Consider the following 24,946-nt stretch of genomic DNA (forward strand, 5'->3'; position numbering starts at 1 on the left):
AAGCCTAAATTAAAGTGGTTTAAGGAATAAAAAAACAAAAAGAGGAATTTTGGGTTGTATAGCTAAAAGCTTTGAGTTAATGATGGCTTCAGGTATAGCTGGTTCCAGGGGCCCAAATGATGTTATCAGATCTCTCAGCTTTGCTTTCCTCTGTGTCGGTGTCGTTCTCAAGTCGGCTCTTGCCATATAGTGGCCCCTGGTACTCTACCAGTATACCAACCCCAGTGAAAAGAAATTGCCTCTTTCCCAAATTCCCAGCCAGTCTCAGGAAACCCTCTCCTCGGCCCACCGCTGAACCAGTCATTGTGGCCTGAGGCCCGGAATATGCATGGGGTGTCTGTTCCTGAGTCACATGGCTACGCCACGCGGTGCCCACCCATGCCGCACGCACCGGAGGTGGGTAGGGGGAGTTTCTCCAGAGGACAGCGGCAAGGACCCAGCCCAGACAAGTATGGAAACGGGTGGCAGGGCAGAGACGGCAGCCGTCGTCTACAGCACCGGAAGTCGGAGCCAAGAAGGCCACACACAAGACTCTGAGCAGTGGGGACTGTGGCGCCCCCCACGGGGTTCAGCAGGGGAGGAGTGGCATCAGCTCGGAGTCTATGGAGGGCTCTTGGGAGGGGAAGGAGCTGAAGGCAGACATGGCTGTTGGGAGCCCTTTGCAGTGGTCCAGACAAGACAGGCGAGGTCTGTGCCAAATCTATGGCAGTGGGATGGGTGAGGAGGAGACAGATGCCAGAAATAACCACGAGGCGCAGCTGAGGGCAGTCACCCCCCCCTCCTCCCCTGGTGTCCCTCTTCCAGCCCCCTGTGCCCCATGAGAACTCAGGCCCGGCTCCTCCTGGGAAGGCGGGGCTTGCCGCAAACCCAGGTCCCGGGGACACCACCCCAGCCGCGAGGCGCCGAGCCCTGCTCCGCATCTATTTAGCGACAGGACAGGGACATGCCACGTCTCCTTGGCCCAACTGCCTGTCCGTTTCAGTTTCCCCTGCTGGCACCAAGCGGGTGGGACAGAAGTGGAGTAAAATCAGGTGGCGGTTATGACTAAGCCGCTGGGCTGCTTTGTGGAGTCTGTTCCCAAACTCGGGGCGTCCTTGCTGAGTTTGACTCCCTCCCTCGGAGCTGAGTAGGGTTCAAGATACTTGTCACTCACACAGGGAAGCTGCGGGTTGTGGTGGCTTTCCCCCTGCTGCTGTGGGATCTGGGGCCCGTCCATCTCTTTGGGGCTCAGTTTCCTATCTGAAAAATGAGGGGAATGAGCTTGAGGTAGTTCAGTAGACCAGCGAGCGTGGCAGGGATAGGGGGCCGTGGGGTCGCAGGAGGGCACGGTGGATCCTCAGTGGAGAAGCGAGCACAGTGCAGGTTTTCAAGTCATTGAGACAAGTCTTATGGGATAGCCAGGATGATGCCTAGGGAGGAACGTGGGCCAGGGCACTCCAGGCAGGAGAAAGAAGACGAGCCAGACTGGAGAAGGAACAGGTGCAGCTGGAGTGGTGGGCTGGTCCTGGCATAGGATCGGTGAGAGGAGATGGGAGCTATAGAGGGATCCAGAGGTGGGGAGGAATCAGTTCTCATCAATGCCTTGGTTACTCCGGTTCTCCCCCTCGATTCATGCGATCCTTTCTGAGCTACATCACTGTCTTTCACTGTGACCACCGGTAAATAAGCCTCCTTATATGTTTTTATAACATAGTTATTGAGATATTCACATACAATTCAGCCACTTAAAGTATACAGTTCAACAGGCTTTACTATGTTCACTCTATCGTACGACCATCTCCACGATCTAGAGCATTTCCATCACTCCCCAAAGAAACCCCGTACCCACTAGTAGCCACTCCGCATCTCTGCCTCCCCCAGCCCCTGGCCACAATGAATCTATTTTCTGCCTCTGGATCTGCCTGTTTGCGGACATTTCAGGGACGTGGAATCACGTAACACGTGGTCCTGACTGGCTCCCTCGCTCAGCATGTTTTCTAGCTTGTCCGGTTTCTCATGTTTTCACTGGAGGCTTACCTTTCATAGGTAGACATAGAACCCTCTAGAAAGTGATTTGGTGGGCTCCCTATCTAAAGGATTTCATCTAAAATCATAAGAAAACTGTGAAGCTAGTAGTTACCTACTTGATGTCTCTGCCTTACAAATTCTGTTATCTTAATAAATGTTTGTTTATTTAAGTGCTCAGGGAAAGCAGACAGGGGCCTGATGGCTGGTGTGTGAAGCTGGGTTTTCTGGCTGAATGCATGCATGGTGGGCCTGGAGTTACTGAAGGTGACCAGGGCAGAGTCACCCCCCGTTGCTGGGCCAGGAGCTGAGGGAGCATAGTGGCCTTGATGTGCCCAGGTCGGGGGAGAGGGGCCAGGGGGCCGGGCCTCAGGACGCAGGGCCCTGGTGGAGGATGTGGCCTTCCTTAAGCCAGTCTGGCCCCGCTGCTTGTCAGCTGGCTTCTGGGGCCTCCGTGGGGACAGCTGGGGCCTCAGGGCATCTCCTTCAAGCTGTGCCCAGAGTGCCTCCGGGGACTAGCGGACAGTCCTCGATAACCCCAGCCACCTCTGGTCCCTCATGGAGTAAACTTAGAAGACCCATCGGCGATGGGCCTGATTTCCACGGTGGGAAGAGCCTTCGCGGTCTCTCTCGGGACAGGCCAGTCCTGGGCTGCTCGAGGCGCTCCATTGGCACCTGCTGGGCCTCCGGAAGAGCAGGAGCCCCACACTCTCCCTCTTCTGCACTTCAGGCAACGGTCCCAGAAGTCGGGACTTTTTTGCAAACCTGTCTGGGAATCCCCCGAGCTCTAGGGCATGAGGTTGCTGCTCTGATTAAAGAAACTTCCCTTCCCCAGAGAAAAAGAACTCAGGTCTGAGGAAGCCTTTCCGTTTCTTGGGTGCTTACAGCCCACGGGGGTGGGTGGGAACCTGCTGGGTCCGGAGAGCATGTGTTCTGGGGAATCTCCGGTCTCCAGTGCCTGGGCGGAAACAGAGCTTAGACATATTACTGGATTATCAAGGGCTAGATGGGGAAATGAAGGGCCAGAGGGGATCAGGCAGCTTGCCCAAAGGCCTCTTGGGAAGTGAGGATTTGGGAACCCTCGTGAAGGGCTTTTCACCTTCCCCAGGAGGTGTGGATCCCTGCCAGACGGCCCCTCTCAGAGACACAGAGAGGCACAGACTTGCCCCAGTGAATGGCAGGGCCTGAGTTATCTGGGAAGGGAGAGGCTGGAGGGAGCGTGTGAGCCTGAAATTTGGGTCCACGGCAGGGGCTGCCTATGGGGTCCAGGCACAGAGGAATGGGGGGTGGGGGGGCGGGAACAGACACGGAAAGAACATATAAAAAGCAATAGCTGCTATGTAGCACCAGCCCAGTGTTGCCGTGTGGACCCAGTGTAACCCAGTCTTCCAATATTTCTTCCAAAAGGAAGCTCAAGACCCAAATAGTGTGAAATCTCCCGATATAAAACGGTTGGGAGGGGCGCCTGGGTGGCTCAGTCGGTTGAACATCCAGCTTCGGCTCCGGTCATGATCTCGCAGTTTGTGGGTTTGGGCCCGCATTGGGCTTTTTGCTGACAGCTCAGAGCCTGGAGCCTGCTTCCAATTCTGTGTCTCCCTCTCTCTTGCCCCTCCCCCACTCACACTCACTCGCTCGCTCTCTCTCTCAAAAATAAACATTAAAAAAATTTTTTTTAATAAAAAAAAAAAACTGTTGGGAACTAATTCCAAAGAGTTTTAGAACACAGTGAAGGCCACACAAAACGTTGGGGGGGGGGGGACTGGGGGGACACCCAGACTTCCTGGTAAACTCCTACACATTCGTCAAGACCCCATGCACAGAGACTACCTCTGCAGTAATGTCTTCCATGATCCTTCCCAGTTAGAGTTTGATGTCCTTGCACCTCTTATTATAGGACTTTGTAAGTTTCTGTCTATGTGTATCTTCCCTCCAACCCCAGCTGACTCATCTCACTAGCTCAGTGCCCAGCAGGCACACAGGCGATGCTCAGTAAATGCTGAATGTTTATTGAGACATCCAGTATTTATCGAGATCCCAATTATTTATTCAATGTTTATTACAGACATCCAAAGATGCTCTGTGCTTAACCTGGGCAGGAGAAGGGGATCGGCATTAGTGAGTGCCTACTGCATACAAGGCACTTGCCATGCATGGTCTTGGGTGGAGGACACTGTCCAACTGTGTGGCTTTGTAGGAGGCAGACGCTGAAGATGTCTCCTGAGGACACAGCCCACCTGAAGGTGTGGCATCAGCAGATACCTAGAGAACCTTCTTGGGACGTGAAGTCGTCCATACTTGTGGGACGACTCCATTGCCCAGAGGGCTTGGGGACGGCATATTTCCATCTTCTGCTGGAGCCAGGTGCCTCCCCTGCTCCGTGCTGACTCCTGGTCAGACCCACTTCCCCCACCTGTGCCTGCTGGGTGACTCTCTGTCACTTGATCTGCCCTGCTGAGTGGTGTCTCCTTTCAAGTGTCCTTTCCCAGAACAGCCTGTGCTGACAGTCCCAGGATGGAGGCATCTCAGCTCTGCCTCCTGGGGTCCTTCAGCCTGCTGGCCTTCTGTCATCGTCTGGGTCGGCATGCATTTCCTCCTATGCTGCTGTGGGATTTATTTTGGGCAGGGGGTGGTGTCTCTGTTTCAACCCCACTTTCCCCTGTTCCAGAGCTTCCCTGCTGTGGTCCTGAACTTTTGTCCACTCCTAGTTGATGATGGGATATTGGCGGTTCAAGGGTGTCACAAACCCCTGCAGATTTGGCCAGCTGCCTCGGAGGCAGTTTGCAAAACCTTCCTTGCTATCAAAAAAAAGGAGAAAAACACACTTGTTGGAGAGGATGTGGAGACTGTGGAACCCTCCTACGCTGCTGACGGAACGTAAAGTGGGGCAGCTGCTGTAGGAAACAGTTAAACAGAGAGAGACCGTGTGACCCAGCAGCTCCTCCCCTAGGTATCCCCCCCGGAGGAATTGAAAACGGGTTGAGACAAATCCTCGTACACAGATGTTCGTGGCAGCACTGTTCACAATAGCCTAAAGGTAGAAACAACCGAAATGCCCTTCAGTGGGTAATAGGATAAACAAAACATGGCATATCCATACGCGGAATAGTATTCAGCCATGAAAAGGCACGAAGCACTGACCTGCTACAGCATGGATGACCCTGGAAAACACGACGCTAACTGAAAGAAGCCAGACACAAAAGGAAACATACTGTTTGACTCCATTTATTCGAAATGTCCAGAAAGGGCAAATCCACGGACACAGAAAACAGACAGTGGTCGCCAGGGTCTGGGGGGAGGAGGGCTGGGGAGTGACGGCTAGTGGGTATGGAGTTTCCTTTGGGGTGATGAACATGTTGTGGAACTAGACAGAGGTGCTGACTGCACAACACCGTGAATGTACTAAGTGCCACCAAAGTGTGTTTTTAATGGTCAGTTTTATATTAAGTGTCTCTTACCAGTTGTGTTGTTTTGTTTTGTTTTGTTTTAAAAACCTTCTTGCTGTGAGAAAGGGAGGGAGGATGGCGTTAGGGTCTGGCCCGAAGCAGGTGACTTAGCACGCTCCGGTCCATCTGAGGGACCTGCGTGGAAAGAGAAATGCCCCGCCCGCGCACACCTGCTGTGATGTCACCTGCCTCTTGCCCCGGGCTCCCTCTGATCCCTCAGCCACTGGAGATGACGGGGCTTGACCAGAAGTCCAGGAACAAATGGGAAAACATGTACGACTCAATGTTAAATGAAAAGGGAAGAGAAAACTGGGCATAAGCTCTGATTTTAACAACTTTGGCCACATTAGCAAAGGTCTTCCTAGCAACGGTCTTAGTAAGAATACGAGGAGAGAATATGGGACAAGGAAAGCAGATCTATGAGGGCGGCAGCATTTGGGGCGTGCTGTTTCTTCCCCTTGGACGCCTTTTAGTGGTGTTGGTAATAACCCCCTGAGTCAGGTGGGGAGGCACCAGGACGGCAGGGCTGGCTGCTGAGAAGGCGAACAATGAACAGGTGGCCGCTGGCTTTCGTCTCCACCGCGATGCTGACTGCACAGAACGTGAGCAGAGGCCGCCTGCGGGTTCTTAAAATAGCGCCCTTGGCAAGCTGCGAGGCCCCGGGAGGGTGGGAGATTCGGGCTCCGGCAGGATGCGGGGTGGGTGCTGATGCTGGTGGCCGCCAGGAATTCATTAGCAGCGTCTCTGCCTCCTCCAGACGGAGCCGGGCGGAGAGGAGTGTGTCTCAGAGGCGGAGAAGATGGCCATGGATCTCAAGGACCCCAACCGCCCCCGCTTCACCCTGCAGGAGCTGCGGGACGTCCTGCACGAGAGGAACGAACTCAAGTCCAAGGTGTTTTTGTTGCAGGAGGAGCTGGCATACTATAAGAGGTGAGCGTCCCCGGGAGCGCCAGGGCTGGCTCCTTGCTGGGGTTGTGCGGAGTTTGGGAAGGACAAGGACTGCATCTGTCTCCGTTCCGGGGACCCTGTCTGGAAGCACTTAACGCACAAGTTCACGATCCCTTTCTGAAACTCTTGGGCCCAGGTGCGTTTTCTAATTCAGCACTTCCCAGCTGTTAGAAAGGAATATATAACACACACCACCAGCGAGCCCTGCGGCAGCCCCCCCAAATCAAACACGCTAATATTTTTGTGGCCAAGATGTGACTATTCATATGACATGGGATAAACACTGTCATCGGCCTCATGAGAGTTTTTCAGGTGTTGCCACCAAATGAATGACCAAAAAATGAATTTTTGTTTTTAGAGCTTTTTGGATGTTAGAAATTTGCAGATAAGAAATGGTAGAGCTGTGCAGCCTAAGTATTTGTTCATTCGGTTCATGGCCAGTGACCTCCTTGCATATATTAGGGCTGCGCTGTCTCCTACGAAAGCCACTAGCTGAGTGGCTATTTAAGTTTAAATGAGTTAAACTAAAATAACATTTAAAATCCAGTTCCTCGATTGTACATACTGGTTCAGCTTTATACACACTATCCCTCTATTGGTTTCTCAAAACGTACTACATTTGTTTCTACCTCAGGACCTTTGCACATGCTGGTCCTGTAGCTGGGAAAACATTCTCTTTGACTCTTCCCATGGTTGACTGCTGGTCACCCAGGATTCAGGTCAGAGGTCACCTCCTCAGAAAGGCCTTCCTTCCACATTATCTCCCTTTCAAAGGAGTGCGCTGTCCCAGTCACTGTCACTTTACTCAGTTCACAGTCCTTCACCGTCTTTTTGAAATCCTGTTCGTTAATGTGCTTGTTTTATTGTATGTTTCCATACCAGACTATAACAGCGTGAGACCAGAAACCACATTCGTCTTGTTCATGGCTAAGTTCCCAAGACTTAGGATAGAGCTTAGCACAGAGTCGGTATGCAACAAATACTTCTTGAGCGGAAAGCCAGAAGGAAGGACAGATGCACCAGATGTGGTCCCTGCTCCAGTAGGGACGACGAGAGGCACAGAAAACACAGTGCCATGTATTTTTATTGAAAACCCACTGTAAGCCTGGCACATAAGAAAGTTTTACTGATGCTGTGTGCACTGGCTGTTCAAAGGGAGAGTTTACTTCTCAGGGATGGGGTAGAAACCAGGAAGACTTCATGGCAGAGGTGGCATTTGAACTGGGCCCTTCCCTAAAGGATAGGGTACTAGTCAGGTATGGGAGGTGTTGAGTTGGAAGAAACCACAAAGGTACGAAGATAGCATGTGGCAAGGACAGGTTCTGTGTGGCAAGATTCTTCAGAGGAAACTGAAGATTGCGTTTCTGAGATGTGGGTTCCTTTCCTGAAATTCTTCACATTTGACCAGCTGGGCCAAAGAGACCACAGGCGTTGCCTCCAGGGCTGACCTCTCTCTTCACTGGCCACGCCCACTGCTAAGAGGCCAGCCCCCCAGGCAAAGAGACTGTCGGGGCACAGGCCACTATGGCCATCTTCCTAGGTCCCCCTCTTCCTAGTACAAGCCCTCCCAGACCATCAGACAATACCCTTCTAGAATATTCCAGCTCTTACAGAATTTTTGACTGTCTTATCTCACACCTCTCAACTCCTTCCAGTGAAGAAATAGAAGAGGAAAATCGGATACCCCAACCTCCACCGGTCGCCCACCCGAGAATGTCCCCCCAGCCGGAGTCTGGGATCAAGCGACTGTAAGTGGTGTGCTTCCTGAGTGTGGGGCTGCTCGCTCACGGCTGACCTGGTGGTTCACACAGCCTCTCACTTCTGGGCACCTGCTCCAGGGCCAGGCTTGTCACTAACCATCTCCTGCTGAGACAGGCCTAACCCCGGAGCACATCGGGCCTGGCCCTCGACTCTGAGTTCGTCTCTGTACCTGAATGCTGAGTTCCTTCAGGGGCTCCCTGGGCAGAGAGGTTGGGGTAAGGCTGAGAGGGTGGAAAGGGGGCGGGGCCTGTAGCCAAGGCTCGGGGCTTCGGCGGGGGCCTGTCACTGGGCAGCAAGTAAGACTGGTGGGCGAGATTCGAGCATCTGAAGGGTTGGGCCCTGGTCCGCTCGATCAGTGCGTTCCCGTGCTGACTCCCACACCACCCCCGTCTCTCCACTAAGTATTCACTGCTGCATGATACATGCAGGCAGTCAGGCCCTGTTTGCTGTGGGGAGCACACAAGAAAGAAACTCAGCCTTGCCCCTCAAGCAGACTTTAAACTACTTCAGTGCGTCTTTACATCAAAAGACTCCTTTGAGATTGCGAGAGTCTGTAGACCCTGTCCCTGAGGGCAGAGGAAAACCACACGTACGGTTTCAGGTTCATTGACACCTGCAGCCCTTTAGGTAGAGGGTTAAAACTTCTGGTCTAGTTGGCTAATGTCTGCTAAGGGCCTACTATGTGCCAGGTTCTTTTCCTGCAGATACATGATCTCATCCAGTCCCCACCGTACCCCTGGGAGGTAGAGACACTGTCATTCCCGTTTTACAGTTAAAGAAGCTAAGGCAGCTGCCTAAGGACGTTCAGTTGTTAAGACGCAGAGCCAGGGTGCAAACCTGGGCAGCCTGGCCCCAGAGCCCGCGTTTCGAACTATTTGCAGGGTATGCGTGCTCACACTGTTGTCTTGTAGCCTTGATGTCTCTCCCGAGAGGGTCTTCCTCCCTCCGGGCCTTCTGGCTCTACCCTCCTCCTCTCTTTCTCCCAAACTCTGGCAGAAGCTTTGTGAAAGGAGGTGGCAAGAGTCCGAAGAGCCGCCGGGAGTGTGTGGGGAGGGGCACTGGGGTGTCACTCGGGGACCTCACCCTTTAAAAAGCCAGTTACGTTAGGAAATCCTCGGCTAGCCCTCGCCCTGTGAAGCGACTGAACGCTCAGCATTGGTGGCCGGGAGGGGAAACCAGGACACGTGCAGCCTTGTGACTGCTCTTGGAAAAGGCCGGCCGCCCTCTGGAGCATGTGCGTGAACGCGTGGCCCCTTCCCAAGCCTCTCTCGCCAGCCTCACGGTGCTTATTTGCTTGGCCCTCCATCCCTGTGTGGAGTCCCCAGTTCTGGTTAGCCGTAAATACTTACCGAAGGGTGGAACTTGGAACCAGAAAGGCTTCCCCTGAGTCCCAGCACTGTTTGGCCATGTATTAATTAGTAATAACATTGGCAATTGAACCTCAACTCAAAGTAACTGAAGAAAGACTGGGAGCTAAGGGACCAAAAATTCCCAGGTCGGACTGGCTTCAGGCTCGGCTGGATCCAGGCCTTGTCATCAGGCCTTTGCCTCATTCCCTCCACCTCTGGCTGTTTTCCTGAACACACTGTCCCTCAGGGTGGCAACATCTGCTTTCTTCTGTCTGAGACTCCGGTGGGAAGAGAGTCTTCCACAGGAGTCACGGAATCAAGTCTCATTGGCTCAGACCGGGTCACGTGGCCTCTAAGCCAATCACAGGACAGTATATCCATCAGCCGGGTTGCCTCTCCTCCCATGCCTGAGGCTGGGATGGCTCAAACTTGGTCTGGTTCAGATGGACCGGAAGTAGGGGGGAGGACGGGTCCCACGGGGCTCACAGGGCTGGGCGGACAGAAGGATTGGGTGTCCGTTGTGGCCTCATCATGGGGGTGAGGGTCCTCCAGTCTGAAGTCTTATGATGTACTCAGTACCCAGGGAGACTCTCACCCTTGGTTAGCGTTTCTCATCCAGCGCTAGGGAATGGGGTTGACTTTTGTTGAACTCTCAGCCATCTGCCAGCCCCACACACACGTGTAGGAATGAGCATCATTGACCTTGTGCTTCAGTAGCTACAACTTTGGGTTAAGACCTGGGGAAGCTGAGACAAAGTTCACGAGCCCACATAATCCGCCCCTGGGCTGAGGAGGGGCAGGACCGAGAGACCAGGCCTGTGCTTCCTTCAGCGACTCGTTGCCAGGTCTTTAAAAATCAGACCCTCTTAGGGGCGCCTGGGTGGCTCAGTGGGTTACGCGTCTGACTCTTGGTTTCAGCTCAGGTCATGATCTCACGGTTCGTGAGTTCGAGCCCGGCATCGGGCTCCGTGCTGACGGTGCGGAGCCTGCTTGGGATTCTCTCTCCCCCTCTCTCTCTCTGCCCCTCCCCCACTCACTCTCTCTGTCTCTCTCTCAAAATAAACTAAAAACAAATCTTTTAACGCCTCTAGCGCCGTAACCCTAGGATGTACGCAGCTGTAAGCCTGCCCTCCAAGCGGGGCTGTCCTCGGTGCTAGAGTTTCCTGCTCCAGCCCCCCTTTACTCGCAAGCAGACAATTAAGAGGGGCTTTTGCATATCCCAAACTGGATAAAATGCAGAGACGAGTTATCAGAATGAGCCAACAGTCTTCTTCCCACTGGTCCGTCTACCCACACCTGAATAGGCTGTGGTGTCTAATCCTTTTTTCCAGACTGTTCTGCAAAGGACTCTGGGCCCTTCTCCCCTTCACTGTGGCCTCTGTCTGCTCAGCAAGACCTTGGGCTCCGAGACTGGGAAGAGAAGCCGCTGGAATTGGGGAGCCAGAGAGCGAGAAACACACAGAGGGGGAGAGAGAAATCAGAACCCCCCGGTCCACAGGGTGCAGGTGGCCAGTCCCGTGGCCACCCCGGCCTTCTAGGGGATGACTAGAAGATCAGACTGGCACAAAAGGCTTTTGACCAGCCCAGGCAGGACACTGGTCGCCTTTGTCCACCTCGGCTGCTGACTGAGAACTGTCAGTGTGGCCCGTGAGCCCAGAGCCAGGGGCCGGGACGAATCTTTCCTGGGGCTGGGGCAGGGAATGGGGCTCTTAAGATCGTTTCATGCCCGCCTCCCTTCCTGTCCCTCACACCTCTGGCCCCCATCGGGGTCCGCTTGTCCCTCGGTCCTTGCCTTGGTGGAATAGGAATCACAAAGCCTCTTTAGTGCAGGACCTGGCTGCTTCCTAGCTCAACCTCATGCCCTTGACCGGTTTTTTCCACCCACCAGTGAGTGAGCAGTACCTACCCTCGAGGTCTGGAGGGGCTCCACTGAGGTATCTTCCCCCTGGTCAGAGACTCAGAGCTGGGAGACTTAGCCCCACTTCTCAGATGAATATCGGGCCCAGAGAAGCCCACTGACTTCATGTAGATCGTACCATTGGGAAGGGTCAGAGATGGGGTTTGAACCGTGCCTTCTGTGGACCTCCCACCGCCCGTTTCCTTGCCCCATTCCTGAGTCACCAGCTGTGGGCCGACGGCCCAGTCCCTTCTGTCCCAAGTGCACCACAAGCCAGGGACGTCAGCGTCTACGTTTCTGGGCTGAACCGGCGAAGGGAACCAGAAACTCCTGTCACCAGTTAAAACTGTGCCCAGAAGACGGTCCAAGAAAAGCTTGTGACTGAGCAGCTGCCGGCCGGAGAGTCCAGGTTGGCACTGCCTGGGAAGGTCACGAGGGAGCGCTGAGTGACTCCAGTCTTGTCCCCAGCGGCCACCAGGCACCAGCGCCCCCTTTGTGTGGCCTCAGCACCCAGCTGTCTGCTGAGCAGGGGCGGAGGGGCCGGCCAGGGAGGCAGGGCGCAGGCAACGGTTCTCATGCACCCGAGAGGTTGGCCTCAGAGGAGGCAGCCACCCAACTATCAGACACTAGTCCCTGTCCTCCTACCCACCGCCCTCCTTGCTTCAGCCCAGAAATAGCTTCCTCACAGCCGCCCATTGCACTGCCTGAAATGCCACTGTTAGAACTGCATTTGGTTTGCATCTTCCAGAAATAATCAGTGGGGAGGGAGATGGTAAAGCCAGCCACACCATATTCAGACATAAACTTTTGACCAAAAAAAGCCAGTCTTTTTTTTTTTTTTAATGCTTATTTATTTTTGAGAGAGAGAGAGACAGAGCACAAGCAGGGGAGGGGCAGAGAGAGCGGGAGACACAGAATCCAAAGTAGGCTCCAGGCTCCGAGTGGTCAGCACAGAGCCCGATGCGGGGCTCGAACCCACGAACCATGAGATCGTGACCTGAGCGTAAGTCAGACACTTAACTTACTGAGCCACCCAGGTGCCCAAGCCAGTCTTTTCCCAGGAAGTGGCTGTCCCTCCAGAGGACAGGGAGGCTTCTGGGAAGGAAGGGGGCCGTCCATTCAGTGAAGCATATAGTTACTTGACTGGAACCTTCCAGATGTCCCAAGGCCCCTGTGCACCAGTCTGACCCCTGATGGGACCCCAAATGAAGCCCAGCATTTCCAGGCGGGCATACATCTCACCCTGCATCTGGGGCCATCCTCCACAGTGACTGTCTTTAGGGGCTCCCTGTTATGCCAAGAGGGGTCCTGGCAGAGGTCGAGCCCCTGGAAAGCCAACAGTGCCGGACAGCCCGGCCTCTGGGGATTGGGCACGTTCAGATGACAAAAGGTGTCCCCTTTTCTCATCGCCGTGAGAAGACATCCACGTGGTTCTGCCAGGATGCCAACTCCCAGCTGCCTTTTGAAGTGTATCAGAGGTAAATCCAAACACAGATAATCCCGAACCTCACTAGACACTCACATTCTATCTTTTCCCCGCCCGCATCTAAAAAAAAAAAAAAAAAAAAATCAAAATTGTTCAGAATAAGCTCTGACTCTGACTTGAGTGTCGTTTCTTCTTCGTTTTCCTTGCCAAGACCAGGGACGGACGAGAACTCGGTGTCAGCTCTGACTTAGCAGCGGGGGTGGCCGGTGCACGTGCTCTGCCTCGGTCCCCTTGCCCCGCCCACTTGTCTTCTCTCCTGCCCCCCCCCCCACCGCACCGGCTGCCTTCTTCGGGGCACGGGGCCTGCGGTGCATGGTAGTGGTGGAGTTTTGCTGGAAGACACCGAGGGTGTCCCCACTAAGCTACAGCGGGTTTTGACTCCTTCTTTCCCAAACCCAGGCCTGCTTTTCAGCCCCGAGGCCGACCCTGTCTTCCCTCGGTGTTGCGTGACTTTGCTAGGGCTGCCTTAATAAAGAGCTGCCAACTGGGAGCCTTCAGCGACAGAAATGCTTTGTCTCACCCTCCTGGAGGCTGAGAGTCCCGGAGCCAGGGGTGGCCAGGGCCCGTTCCCCCGGAGGACCGAGAGAGAATGTTCCGTGCCTCTCCTAGCTTCAGGGGTTTGCTGGCGGTCTTTGGCCTTTGCTGGCATGTGGAGGGCATCACCTGGATCTCTGCCTTCATCTTCACAGAACGGCCCCCCTGTGTGTGTGTGTGTGTGTGTGTCCAGATTTCCCCCTTTTATAAAGATCTGCTCTTCTCGGGGCGCCTGGGTGGCTCCGGCGGTTGAGCGTCCGACTTCGGCTCAGGTCACGATCCCTCGGTTCTTGAGTTTGAGCCCCGCGTTGGGCTCTGTGCCGCCAGCTCGGACCCTGGAGCCGCTTCGGATTCTGCGTCTCCCTCTCTGCCCCTCCCCTGCTCGTGCTGTCTCTCAAAAATAAACATTAAAAAAAAAAAAATTAAAGGGAAAAAAAAGATCCACTCTTCTCTAGTAGAACTTTCTCTTGTTACCTCCTCCAACTAAGGTCGCTTTCCGAGGTCATGGGAGGACTTCACCATGAGTTTTGGCGGGGGGGGGGGGGGGGGGGGACGACACAGTTCCATCCGTAACGCCTACTATAAGCAAACCCTTCAGCCGGTCTGTGCGTGGAATGTGTTTGTTTTTCATGCCTCCTCTGTTTTTATCTTCTCTGTGTCTATCTGTACTTTCCTAACCAGGATCTTTACAGCCATAATGCCCATGGTAGCAGCGGGACTGATAATAGATGACCCCACACTGCAACCTGTCCGACGACTCGTTTCCCTCGTAGGCACTGTGTGTGTTTCTGCTTGCGTTCTGAGCTGTGCCTTTGGAATGTGTGCTGAGGCTCTGCCAAGGCCGGCCTGTCTTCCTTGGCCACTCCAGCTGCATGGCCCCCACCCGCGCGTGTGTGGAATGTGATTTCAGACCTGTGCCCGTGAGTCTCGATCTGCACGAGGGCAGCTGCGGAATTCTCGGCTCTGTCACCGATCATTCTTTTTGTCTTTTCTCGTTTCCGTTCTAAAAATCACCTTGTCCGTGATCCAGTAAAGAAGGTCCTTTAAGTGACGGGTCAGTAATCAACACCCACTGTGACCACCCCCCCCCCCCAGCCCCCGAATGACACTAATGCCGTGTTCGACCTTCACGCCCTAGCTTTCTAAACCGCTTTGTTTCGCCGAGCCATCGTCAGAAAGCCATTTGATCCCGCGAGGAGGGGACCAACGCTTTGTGTCTCTCTGGGTCCCCTCGGACAGGAAGCGGCATGTGGCTTTCCTGTTTGAGTCAGGTAGAGGTGACATGCGGCAGTGATGTGTTGCTGTATTTTGGGCCAGCTAATCGCCCTGAGAGCTCGCAAATAACCCGGTATGAAAATTGTGCCTTCGTGTGTCAGGACGCATGTCTGTTGTAGAGAAAAGAGCCTTTAGCTGGCAGGGAGGATTTCTCCAGACACACTTGGCTTGCCCCAGCTTTACAGTGAAAGACCCCTTTACTCCCGGTAGGAGGTGACCGTAGGGTCCAGGAATCACAGAATAATAAAATCATGTTTGCCCAGATGTGATTAAAACTGAACTCCATAGGCCACAGCACTTACAAGCTGGGGCGGGGGTGGGGGGAGCTAATAGGTGAACAGACAGAGGAACTAAAAATAGTTGATTTGAAGCTTCAGTTTCTCAGCGGTGCATTCCTATTCCTGCCCCCGGGAAACGTAACATAGCTATTATCTCTCTCGCCAAGTTCAGAAACCAAAATTGAAGAGTAGCAGAACTTGGTGAGAGAAGAATGAATCTCATTAGAAAGCACGAGTATCGAAGGGCAAGTTAGCCAAGGTTTTTGGGAGAAATTCAAGGTGGGCCACCTCAGGTTTACTTGAGGGCCCTGGTCTTTGTGGAGGGGGAGCTAAGGCAGACCTCGTTTTAAATGGGCCAGTTCCGGGGCGCCTGGCTGGCTCAGTCTGTGGAGGGTGCGACTCTTAATCTCAGGGTCGTGAGAGCGAGCCCCATGTTGGGTGTGGAGCCTACTTGAAATAAAATTTTAAAAAATCAACGGGCCAGTGTATAAGCTTTTTGCCTGTCATTTCTGCCTTCGTCTTTTAGGCATCAGATGGTTCACTCTGATCAGTGATCAGCAGTCACGGCTGTTTTAAAAAGACCCCTTGGTCTACATCGGCCACTGCCGGTCAGCAAGTCGCTGTGCGAAGGTCTAAAGGCTTCCGCCCTTAAGTCGGTTTTCAACGCCGTAAACCGACGGTTTCCCCAGTCTCATTGGCAGACGGCTTTCACAGCGTTTAATCACAGAACTGTGTCCACCGTTACTGTTTTTGGTTGTCTCATTCTTCTAAAATAACTACTCCCGACTCCTCTCTAGCAGTAATATCCAGGGAATCTGGGCCCTGATGTGCTGCTTTTGTAGTTTCCAGATTCACGTTACGTAACTACCTCAAGGAAAAACATTTGTCTCTTTATGTCGGAATCATCTTAAATTCTAGGTGGCTCTCAGTCATTACTTTCTCTGCATCGTTAGGGTAAAGAGACTCCAGACATGTGTTTCTAGTCATTTTTTTTTTTTTTAATGTCCGCTGATAATGAGGACAGACCCGCAGTGCTTAAGTAAGAGATGAGATACATCACACACACATCAGTAGTTGCATATGCCCCGTTCACACTGTGTCACCTCCAAGGTGCGGTGACAATGACATGCAGAATCCCCTGCTGCTTTCTCACGTAACTTTGACCCGCACCCCTACCTCTCCTTTCACACCTTGGATTGATCTGCTTCCTTCCACGTCTGCTGCTGTGTGTCCTGGCATTGCAAAAACGCTACAGTGCACAGCCAAGGCGGGCTCTCATTTCTCTCTTTCCCTTTCGAAAGGTTTAGCTTCTTCTCCCGAGATAAGAAGCGTCTGGCCAACACACAGAGAAACGTGCACATCCAGGAGTCCTTCGGCCAGTGGGTCAACTCCCACCGTGATGACGGTTACACGGAGCAAGGACAGGAAGCCCTGCAGCACCTGTGACCGCAGCCCACCTCTGCCTTTGGACCTGAACTGTCCACCGTCAGCACCTACAGTGGAACCTGGCAGGGGTCACTACCTTGCACACCTCTCAGTTCAGATGCACCCTCAAGACTGATCCCTCAAACAGACTGTCTCCTTTGAGGAAGCACACTGAAAAACTGATGCCAAACTCTAAAGAAATGTTTATTTATACCCAGGGCTATCACCGTTTATAATAGATGACCGATCTCTTAGGATATATATTTAATAATAACCATGAGCAGAGGCCAGACTTTTGCATTAACTTCAGTAACACAAGCTTCTTTAAGCCAAATACATCACATGCCACTATAATTGCTGTTTGACTTGCTTTGTATGAAACTGTGTGTGTAGAGGTTCTGTTCACCTGTTTGTCATACTTAAGTGGGAGGCAGGGAAGTGGTATTCGTTAGCTCATTCATGGAATTGTCAGCGGTGGTAGCATAATACGTAGGATGCATCCATTAGACAAACCGGGCCCCCAAAGTCACCAGACGGGCTGGCCCCACTCAGATGCAAAGCAACAGAAGCTAAGGACCACCGTCCTCCCACCCGGAAACCGGACACAACTTTGCAAGAGCTGGTGGTTCTCTTTTGCACCTTGTTACGGATACTGCCTAGAGCATGTAGCGAGTGCCTTGGAATCGGCTGTGAGTTCTGCAGTGCTAACCAAACAAAGTTGCTAAGGATGAGACATTGCAGCCTTTCTCATTTCTCGTTCGCTCCCCCCACCCTTTTTTTCTTTTAGCCTCCAATCCATCAAACACGGTCCCCTGTAAAGAAGACAAGTGTCCCAGAGCGGATGTGGAAGGGGGTTGGGGAGCCTAGGGGGTGCAGCATGGGGGTGGGGAGTAGAGCTGCCAGTGCCAGGGTGAGGGCAGTGGGTGGAGAGGTAGTTTGGGGACTACACGTCTGGCTGACTCATGGGGCTGTGGTGGCAGACGGAGAGCCAGAAGCCTGCATCTGCTGAGTTGGGGTTTTGCCCAAATAGCACTTTCTCTCTACCCACGGAGGACCCAGGGCACAGGCTGGGTGCTGACAGATTGAGAGAGGCAGTGCGTGCTAACAGAGCGCTCAAGTACATCTGACGGGTCCACGTTCTACACCTTCTCCCCTGGTTTGCTGAGAAACCATCAGTTGGTTTGCAGGGTTCACGGGGACAGTGTTTCCACAATGCTGAAAATAATGATCAGACAAGATAACGTTGCTTTTGCGCAGTGGTTCTCAAAACTGACTGCCGCTAGTTTATTCTCGGAGTATAAAAGCAGGTGTATTGAGGAGTCTCCCTTCCCCTGGCCACCTTTGGTTGCCCTTTCCCCACGAGCAACCAGTGTTGCCAGTTTCTTGGGTGTCTTTCCTGAAAGGGTTTATAAATATACATGCGGTTATGTAACAAAATATATTTTTTCTTTCTTTTTTTTTTTTTTAACATAAATGGCAGCATACTATATATGTGCTATGCTGTGCCTTCCTTTTCTTAGAATACCCTGGAAACGATTCCACATCAGTACGGAAGATAGTGGGTTTCAACGCCCCCCAGGGACGTTTGGCAACGTCTGGAGACATTTTGGTGTTTTGGTTGTCACCACTACTACTGGCATCCAGTGGGTAGGTTCCAGGGATGGTGCTCAACATCCTGCAATGCCCAGGACAGTGCCCCACAACAAAGACTCTTTCAGCACCGGATGTAATAGTGCGAAATGGAGGACCCGTCTGCCACGTAGATGTGTCATTTTTCATGTTTGTCCAGACCCCATGGATGGACAGGGAGCTTCCTTTAGCACTGCACACTTTCACACCCATGCGTCAGTCTGCAGAATAAACTAGAAAAATTGCCAGGTGAGAAGCCACATGCCTTTGTTGCGTGGCTACTGCTAAGGTCTCTGCTGTGGGGGCTCTACCAATTTTTTTGTTTTGTTTAGTTACCAGGGCCCATACAAGATGAAGCCTCAATGTCAAGGATGCGGTCTGAGGGGTCTAATCCATCCATGTTCTGGGACCCAGGGTTGACAGCCACTGGCTTGGACAATGTAAGCACCGCGACTGGATCTCTTTCTTCCGGTGCTGTCTCATAACACACCACCAGGGTGGAGTGCTCGTTCAGCTGAAATACCTACCAGCTCAAGCCCATAATGCACTTTTGGTGCTGTAATAGGGAGCCCTTTGTACAACCTGTGTGAAATCAGAAGGGTGTTCCTGAACGGCTGTTTTCTGAGACGTGGGGGACGTGGTAAGATTCTGCACTGGAAATCTACAAAGGAAAGAGCCTATTTTTCTAAAACTGTTCTTGGGGCGCCTGGGTGGCTCAGTCGGTTAAACGTCCAACTTCGGCTCAGGTCATGATCTTACAGTTCATGAGTTCGAGCCCCCCGTCGGGCTCTGTGCTGACAGCTCAGAGCCTGGAGCCGGTTTTGGATTCTGTGTCTCCCTCTCTCTCTGCCCCTCCCCTGTTCACGTTCTGCCTCTGTCTCAAGAATAAATATACATTAAAAAAAAAAAATTAAAAAAAATAAATAAATAAAACTGTTCTAACAGCTAACAGCAGTTTTAACATAGGGCAGGTTCCCTACATAACAAAGAGATTCATACTCGTAATGCAAAAACCTAGTCGTGAATGTGTTGAGTCTCGATAGTAAATTGTTTGCTTTGCATGAAACATCCTGAGTTTTAAGACCCTGAACTTGCAAAGATACAGCCATTGCTAAAACAGAAACATTAAGTGTCACTTTTTTTAAAACCACGTGAACAGCCTGGTACTCAAAGCCCTCAGAAGAAGTTATAGTCGATATGATCTATGCAGCCCTCCTACAAATGGGAGGCCAGGTGTCCAAGAGGGAGAAGACAAATCAGTCCATCAGAACCAGACAGAAACCTTTCACTGGCTTTTCCTCATTTTCATTTCACTCTCTTTGGAGCTTCATCTTTTCAAAGGGCTGGAAGGCCGCCATAAACCAGAACCCCATAGCCCTGCAACTTTGGTTTTTCACTTTAAATACCAGCCTCCCTGCCAAAAAACAGGAAAAAAAGGCAGTCAGCATTTGGCTCAAGAACGGAGTTCTATTTGTTCAAGGGTAGCTGATTGCTGACCTAGACCACTGCTCACACTGGCTTTGGTACGAAGGTCTGGACGTTCTCCCTGAATTCACTTTTCTATCCCATTTTTATTTCAGTTCGGCAGGCCTGTACGCTACAGATATACAGATGGGAAAGATACCACTTTCCCAACAATCTAGCCAGATTCGGGTTCCCAGGAGTCAGAGCGATGCAAAGGATTTTCGGTCGTCACTTCTTTTTTGCCAGCCCCTCAAAACGGTCAGTTCCAGTAGACAGGAGAAAAGGAGAATCGCAAAACAAGCTCTCTACTGCCAAATTAAACCAGAGTGGTGGCTCCGTAAACGTGCCCTTCTGTATGGCTGCCGGTGAGGACACGACTGTAATAAATGTAATGGGTCCCTAGAACTACAAGGTGAAGAGGAGAAACCCCGTAATATCAGCGTGTTCAGCTTAAACCTGGGTTCTAGACTGGAAAGAAAACTCAACTCCAGACCCCATCACCACCAGCAAGTTTTATTCAAGCACTGGACGTACACTTTGTATAAAAGCCACGCATCGCTCTGTGCCTCCGCGGCGTCTTTGTCTGGGCTCTGGTGGTGCTGGTGAGCCTCTACTTACTTCGGTCCCTCTTCTCCCTCCCCTTGGCTCTGTCATCTCTGAAGTCCCTCTCTCTCTCCCAGTCACTTTCTGGCCACGCCCTGGTTGGCTCTCTCTCCTGCCATCTCTTCTCCCTGCCTCGGTCATGGTCTCGGTCCCTCGTCCGAGAGTCCCAGTGTCTCTCTCGCGACCGAGATCGCTCCCGCTTTTCCCTTTTTACCTCTCTGTACTGGTCGTTTTTAACAACTGGCAAATTAATGGGTTTCCGAAAAGGTCGATCACGCCCCCCAAATCTCAGTTGCCCGGATTCCTTTTTCCCCCCCAGACCTCCTCCAAGGCGCCGAGGGATCCACCCTTTGAGGGTCCTTTCCAGTTCGTAGTCCACGAATATCTCGTGCTGGTCAATCACCAGGCCGTCTGCATCTCGGTAAGCTTTGATCAGAGAACGCTCCTCTTTGTATTCGATGAAGGCATAGCCTTTCGAAAAGCCCGTGACCAAGTCCCTCACCAGCCGAAGCCGCCGGATGTCCCCGTAGCGAGAAAATACTTCCTTTAACTTCTCCTCTTTGGTCTGCAGGTTTAGTCTTGCCACGAACAGGGTGAGGAGGGGGTCTCCCGTGACGCCTTTGTTGGGGGTGTATCGTGCCAACATTGCCCTCCAGATAGCGCGATCGTGTGGGTCTTCATCGGTGCCGTCAATGCTGCCAGCTTTAAGCGGGTCATACTCCTTGGCGATGGGCATCCAATCGTTCATGTTCTAGGAGGGATCACAGCAACCTTTAGGGAGCACCTACTACGAGCTACCCATTTAATCCTTACAACAACCCCACGAAGCAGATACTACCATTCACCCCTTCCTTCAACAGGGAAGGAAGCACGATTCCCAGGGCCTGAGGCCTCCCAGCTAGAAAGTGGGAAGAATGGGGATCAAAGCCAGACAGCGGGGCTCCAGGATGCTCTCACCCGCTGCTCCTCCGTCCCTCCCGGGAAGAAGCAGAGGGCATCGTGCTTGAGTGTGGTCCATCTGTGTATGGACCAGGTTATCATCTCAGGGCACTTACCAATTATATAATAACGTGGCAACACAGATCAACATCCAGGCTTGCCTTTCAGACTTTCAAATGGCCCTAAGGGGCGCCTGGGTGGCTCAGTCGGTTGAGCGTCCGACTTCAACTCAGGTCATGATCTCATGGTTCGGTTCATGAGTTTGAGCCCCACATGGGGCTCTCTGCTGTCAGCGCAGAGCCGGCTTTGGGTCCTCTGTCTCCCTCTCTCTCTGCCCTTCCCCCCACCAACATAAACAAACATTAAAAAAAAAAAAAAAAAGGTCATAGGAAAACCAGCCTGGAAACTGCTAACGGAAAATGGTGTTTTTAAAAACTTCACTACCAAGAATTTCGAACACGTACCAACTTAGAGAATGGCATAACCCTCCACAAACTCATCACCTGACTTTGACCAACACGTGCCTAGCCTGGTTTCATCTGTGCGGCAACTCACATCCCCATTCCTAGATTACTCTAAAGGAAATTCTAGATACTACATCGCTCATCTGCAAATGTTTTGGTACGCATCATTAAAAGAATAGAAAGATAAGGACTTAAAAAAAAAAAACTACAAGGGAAAATGGTGCTTTTAATGTAGTATTTTGCAACAGGTAGCAAAGCTAAAACTGTGACTCAGCAACAGCAGGCTCTCAGGTTCAAAAAGGAATATGGGATTTCTTCCCAATTCCCTGGCTGATAATCTGTTTACGCCTCTAGGCATGGGAATTGATTGCAATGGTAATTTTAGCCTGCAAGCATACTCCAATTATCTGATACATGATAATTTTTTTGAAAGAGGGTGGAAAGTTTAAGTTCAGAGGAGAGGCTGATACATGGTAATTGATTCACATTCTGGTGAATCTGCTGGAATAATACTTGCCAACATTTCAAGACACTGCTACAGCTCACATGACCACCTCCGTAAAACTGTAGAGCCAATACTGAAATATGTTACCTTAAAACTAGGACTCCAGGGGCGCCTGGGGGGCTCAGTCGGTTAAGCATCCAGCTTTGGCTCATGTCATGATCTCACGGTTTGTGAGTTCAAGCCCCGTGTCGGGCTCTGTGCTGACAGCTCAGACCCTGTGGCCTGCTTCGGATTCTGTGTCTCCTCTCTCTCTGCCCCTCCCCTGCTCACGCTCTTTCTTTCAAAAATAAGTAAACATTTTTAAAAATTTTTGTAATAATAAAAATTTAAAAATTATAAAACTAGGACTCTGTCAAATTTATATAGTTATCCTCATTCATAACATCTTTCCATATTTATTTATTAAAATATGGGGCATCTGAGTGGCTCAGTCTGTTTTCCCGAACACACAGTAAACATTCTTCAGTCTAGTGTCTGCTTCACTTTATCTCCAGATTCTACGACACTGCATGATAAATACTGGGGAACTGAACTAACTCCAATCAAAATTCAATGAAATTTTTCTTTTGTCCAAATCAGACAAAAAAGATGACTTCATTGTGAACTGAGAGGCAAAACGACTTTATACTGTCTGCCACCAAACTGTAAAAGGAGGTATATATGACTGCCAGCACTAACCAGCAACTTTGGAGGAAGCGCCTCTCTGGCACCCTTATCAGTGAAAGGATGAGGAACAGCTGGGGCAATGAGACGAGAGAGGATTTCCAGGCCCCTCTGGGCGCTGCCTCTAACTCTTGGGTCTCTTCTCTCTCATGGTTGGAATTTCTCCACATTAGGAAAAAAAAAAAAAAAAAGACAGAAAGAGAAAAGAGAAAAGAAAAAAGAAAAGAAAAGAAAAAAGAAAAGAAAAGAAAAAAAAGAAAAGAAAAAAGAAAAGAGAGAGCACGATGTCGACTCTCTCCTGCTCCAGTATTCTCTAACAATTCCATTCTACTGGCCCTACCACTCTGGGCCGCACTCCCCACCCTCCATCACAGGGTTGCAAGAAAACAACAAGGACGATAATAGTAATTATTGTTAACTTGAAGACGTAGGAGGTGCCAGGCCCTATGCTAAGCACTTAACTCCCCTCACCTCCCAAAACTGTCAGGATCTAGGTTTTACTATTAATGCCATCTCCGGTGAGGAATGAAAGACACAAAAAGGCTTTCTTTTGGGGGGCGCCTGGGTGGCTCAGTCGGTTGAGCGTCCCACTTTAGCTCAGGTCATGATCTCACCCTTCGTGAGTTTGAGCCCCACTTCCGGCTCTCTGCTGTCCGCACAGAGCCCGCTTCAGACCCTCTCTCTCCCTCTCTCTCTGCCCCTCGCATGTTTGTGCACGCTCTCTCTAAACAATTAATTAATTAATTAATAATTAATTTTAAAGCAGTAAATGCCAAGAGAGCAGCAGGCTTCACGGCTTCCCGTTCGTCTTTCTGGGAGTATTCCCTCCCTTGCCGCATTATGTTGAGGTTTCCTACAGTTTGTTTGGATTTCTAGATTCATGTCAGTATTTCATAAAACGGGGATGAGATGTGAGAGATGACTGGTGGGGGATGGAGGCGGAAGGGGCAATTAATCATGAAAGGCAGAAGTGTGGAAAGTGAAAAAGAACGCTGGATCCGGAGACAGAAGACCAGGTTTAAGACCCAGTCCTATCGTGGGAAAAATTTAAATCATCTGTAAAATGTAGCTACACGCCACTCGACTAGGTTTTTGTGAAGATCAGAAACAGCAGTGTCCGTGAAGGTGCTTTATAATTATACATTACGATACAGGTCAGTTAATTAAGAAACCACCGAACAAAGCGTGCCTCTCCTTACAGACTCCGCCGAGTTCGCATATTCCCGCGCTTCGCATCCAGGTAGGAAACAGAACTGAAGTCGGACCGACGGAACTCTCCCGAGCATGCGCAGTGGCGCGGTGGACGCGAAGGCGGAAGTCGGGGGGGGGGGGGGCGGGAAGCCTACACCCCAGTAGCCCCGCAGTGCCCCCTCCTTGACCGCCGGCCCTCGAGGGTGGCCCTCCCCGACCTCTCGCCTTTTCAGTGGGCGAAGAGGAGAAGGGGTCCTTCTTCCACCCCAGCTACCGCCCTCGCTTCCCGCAACACAACCCTAAAAGGGCTTCCCGTTTGCCAGGCTTCAACATGGCGGCCCTGACAGGAGCGCGCGCACTGTCCGGGCCGAATTCTCTCGTCCTTCCCGCCGGAGCGGGCCCTGCTGCCACCAAGCCGCTCCCACTCACCTCAGAAAGGCTCGGGATCCCTTCCCACGGAAGCCAGCACCAGACTCCGAACGCCGGTAGATCCCTCTTGCCCGCCTGAGCGGAGCTTTACATTGGGAGAAGCAGATTCGCCACGGGCAGTGTGTTGGTGGGTTTTTTTTTTTTTTCTTTTCCGTTTTTGCTTTTGTTTTAAGAAATTTAATCCACGTGCGTTGAGCGTCGACGGTACAGCATCCCCGAAGAGAATGAATTTTCCATTTTTCTGACTTTTTGCACGAAGACAGAAACTGCTAAATGGAACAGTTAAGTTGAACGAGTACCGAAAGTGCAGTTAGTGGTCTGGGAGTGGCCGAATCGCCCTCCGCAGCGAAGGGATCTGGCCGCGCAGCGAGAGTGTCAATTCTCAGACGCCGTTTGGGAATCGGGTGGTATAGTAGCGTCTTCAAAGGATGCGTGTGCTGGTTCACACCAAAGAAGAAAAGGGGTCGGGGAAGGGTTGACAACCCTGACTCCATCTTGCGGCGGCCACCATTTTGTGGGGTTCCCCGACGAGCCTCCACCTCTTGAAATCATGATAAACATCCTGAGGTTTGAACACCCGGGAAGTTCCCCCGTCTCATAATAGTGAGGCAAAAGAGGTCAACCGATTACTCGGCAACCAACTGAATTTCCAGCTGAAA

The 24,946-nt window shown here is 51.8% G+C and overlaps 3 protein-coding genes across 9 annotated transcripts in view; 2 read left to right on the forward strand and 1 right to left on the reverse strand.

Annotated features, from left to right (window-relative positions):
• The window catches only part of RILPL1 (Rab interacting lysosomal protein like 1), a 38,766-nt gene extending 21,633 nt beyond the window's left edge, over positions 1-17,133 (forward strand). The window contains exons 5-8 of one of the 7 annotated variants that reach the window (XM_053901946.1): positions 6,205-6,377; positions 8,051-8,143; positions 14,453-14,476; positions 14,662-14,752. In XM_053901946.1, coding sequence (XP_053757921.1) covers positions 6,205-6,377; positions 8,051-8,143; positions 14,453-14,476; positions 14,662-14,716 — 345 coding nt within the window. In that variant the 3' untranslated portion in view covers positions 14,717-14,752. The other 6 variants (XM_019467651.2, XM_053901945.1, XM_019467645.2 and 3 more) reach the window with 6 other exon arrangements.
• Positions 17,134-19,990: 2,857 nt separating this feature from the next.
• Positions 19,991-24,402, reverse strand: SNRNP35 (small nuclear ribonucleoprotein U11/U12 subunit 35). The gene is made up of 2 exons (XM_019467652.2): positions 24,288-24,402; positions 19,991-20,847 (listed from the first exon to the last, which is right to left on the reverse strand). Exon 2 carries the CDS (start codon positions 20,842-20,844, stop codon positions 20,104-20,106), a length of 741 nt encoding a protein of 246 aa, XP_019323197.1. The 5' UTR covers positions 20,845-20,847; positions 24,288-24,402; the 3' UTR covers positions 19,991-20,103.
• The window catches only part of RILPL2 (Rab interacting lysosomal protein like 2), a 36,629-nt gene continuing 35,986 nt past the window's right edge, over positions 24,304-24,946 (forward strand). The window contains exon 1 of the mRNA XM_019467654.2: positions 24,304-24,414. The gene's annotated coding sequence lies outside the window, so the exon portion shown is untranslated. The remainder of the gene's footprint in view (positions 24,415-24,946) is intronic.

The sequence above is a fragment of the Panthera pardus genome, unplaced genomic scaffold (genome assembly GCF_024362965.1).
Source record: "Panthera pardus isolate Hobbes unplaced genomic scaffold, ASM2436296v1 HiC_scaffold_15, whole genome shotgun sequence".
Classification (NCBI taxonomy): Eukaryota; Metazoa; Chordata; class Mammalia; order Carnivora; family Felidae; genus Panthera; species Panthera pardus.